Source organism: Atta cephalotes (assembly GCF_000143395.1).
Source record: "Atta cephalotes unplaced genomic scaffold scaffold00001, whole genome shotgun sequence".
NCBI classification, from domain to species: domain Eukaryota; kingdom Metazoa; phylum Arthropoda; class Insecta; order Hymenoptera; family Formicidae; genus Atta; species Atta cephalotes.
In genome coordinates, this window is record NW_012130065.1 from 13,709,361 (window position 1) to 13,710,781 (window position 1,421).

The 1,421-nt window shown below is 30.7% G+C and overlaps 1 protein-coding gene across 1 annotated transcript in view; it reads left to right on the forward strand.

Moving 5' to 3' along the window:
- Positions 1-339: 339 nt before the first annotated feature.
- LOC105627376 (cathepsin L1) overlaps positions 340-1,421 on the forward strand; it is a 7,197-nt gene continuing 6,115 nt past the window's right edge. The window contains exons 1-2 of the mRNA XM_012208662.1: positions 340-474; positions 1,011-1,187. Coding sequence (XP_012064052.1) covers positions 340-474; positions 1,011-1,187 — 312 coding nt within the window. The remainder of the gene's footprint in view (positions 475-1,010; positions 1,188-1,421) is intronic.

The window sequence follows — 1,421 nt, forward strand, 5'->3', positions numbered from 1 at the left end:
AATGTAAATCGTAAACTATTTCCTTTTCCAAATAATAAATATTCTAACAATAAGAACTGTTTAGTTATCTGTACCAAAACGCGACACAAATATGAGCATTTAAAGTAGGGACGCCAGCGAAAAACATGGAATATAAAATAATTATTATTTGACGAAATAAACATACATCAGCATAACGTGAGCAACTGTCCGGTGATGTAATTCACAGAATGCGCTGACACTGATCGTTACTACATGTTATGACCTCATGCAGTATCGTAAGGTACGTCAAGATAGTTAACTGCTTGGGTCTGTCGCGCGAATTAATTAAGGACTGTAAATTATTCGCCGCGCCTCGCCATGTGCTCGCGATTATGTGCGACGCTGCTTTCAATATTAATCTTGCCTAGGACATTCGCGATTCAGACTTTCAATGGGGATACCTTACCGCCGAAAATCTCGGAAAAGCTCGATGATTATTGGAAAGCCTACAAGGTAACATATCCTTAAAATAAAAATATTTCGAGAGGCTAATTTTATGAATCTCTTAATTTTTTTTATTCTCTCTATTGCATTGATTAAATTTTTTTAAATTAAAAACTGCTCTCATAATTTTTTATTTTTATTTGTGAAAATTATGTAATTATTAATTGATTTTTAAACAACATTTTTGAGAATATTTATATGTGATGTAACAAAAATTTTCTTTAATTATATTATTTTTTAATAGTCAAATATTAATATGACATAATAAAACATAATTTATTTGACACTAATTAATTATTACAATGCAATAATAAAATTAATCTATAGATTCGTTAATATTCTTAACATTAATATTAATTAATATTGAGAGAGATACTGCAATTCAATCTTAATTTAAAATTAAAATCATCAAGATTTAATTTACGTAATAATAAGAACATATGTTTTATAAATACAATTGCAAAAGCTCTATATATCCTTTGGATGAATTTATTAGATCAACCTCGTTCAAGATATATTATGCAAAACATGCTTTATTTGAGCAGACGCAGTTTAATAAGATATACACAAAAAATCTGGAAAGCGCCAGAAGAATGGCTTGGGAGCAGAATCTCGTGGAAATTTATAAGCATAATCTATTGGCCGCTGCAGGGCATCACAGTTATACACTCCGGGATAATCATATTGCCGATCTCAGCACTCGACAATACATACGCGAAATGGTTTGTAATTAATTGCACAGCTCATTCATCCAAGTTTTGATTGTCCAAAATCTTTAATTTTAATTCTTTAACACACTCTCCCTCCCTCCCCCCCTCTCTCTCTCTCTCTCTCTCTCTCTCTCTCTCTCTCTCTCTCTCTTCTTCTTCTTACTTACTTACTTTACTTACTTTACTTTACTTTACTTTACTTTACTTTACTTTACTTTACTTTTACTTTTACTTTTACTTTTACTT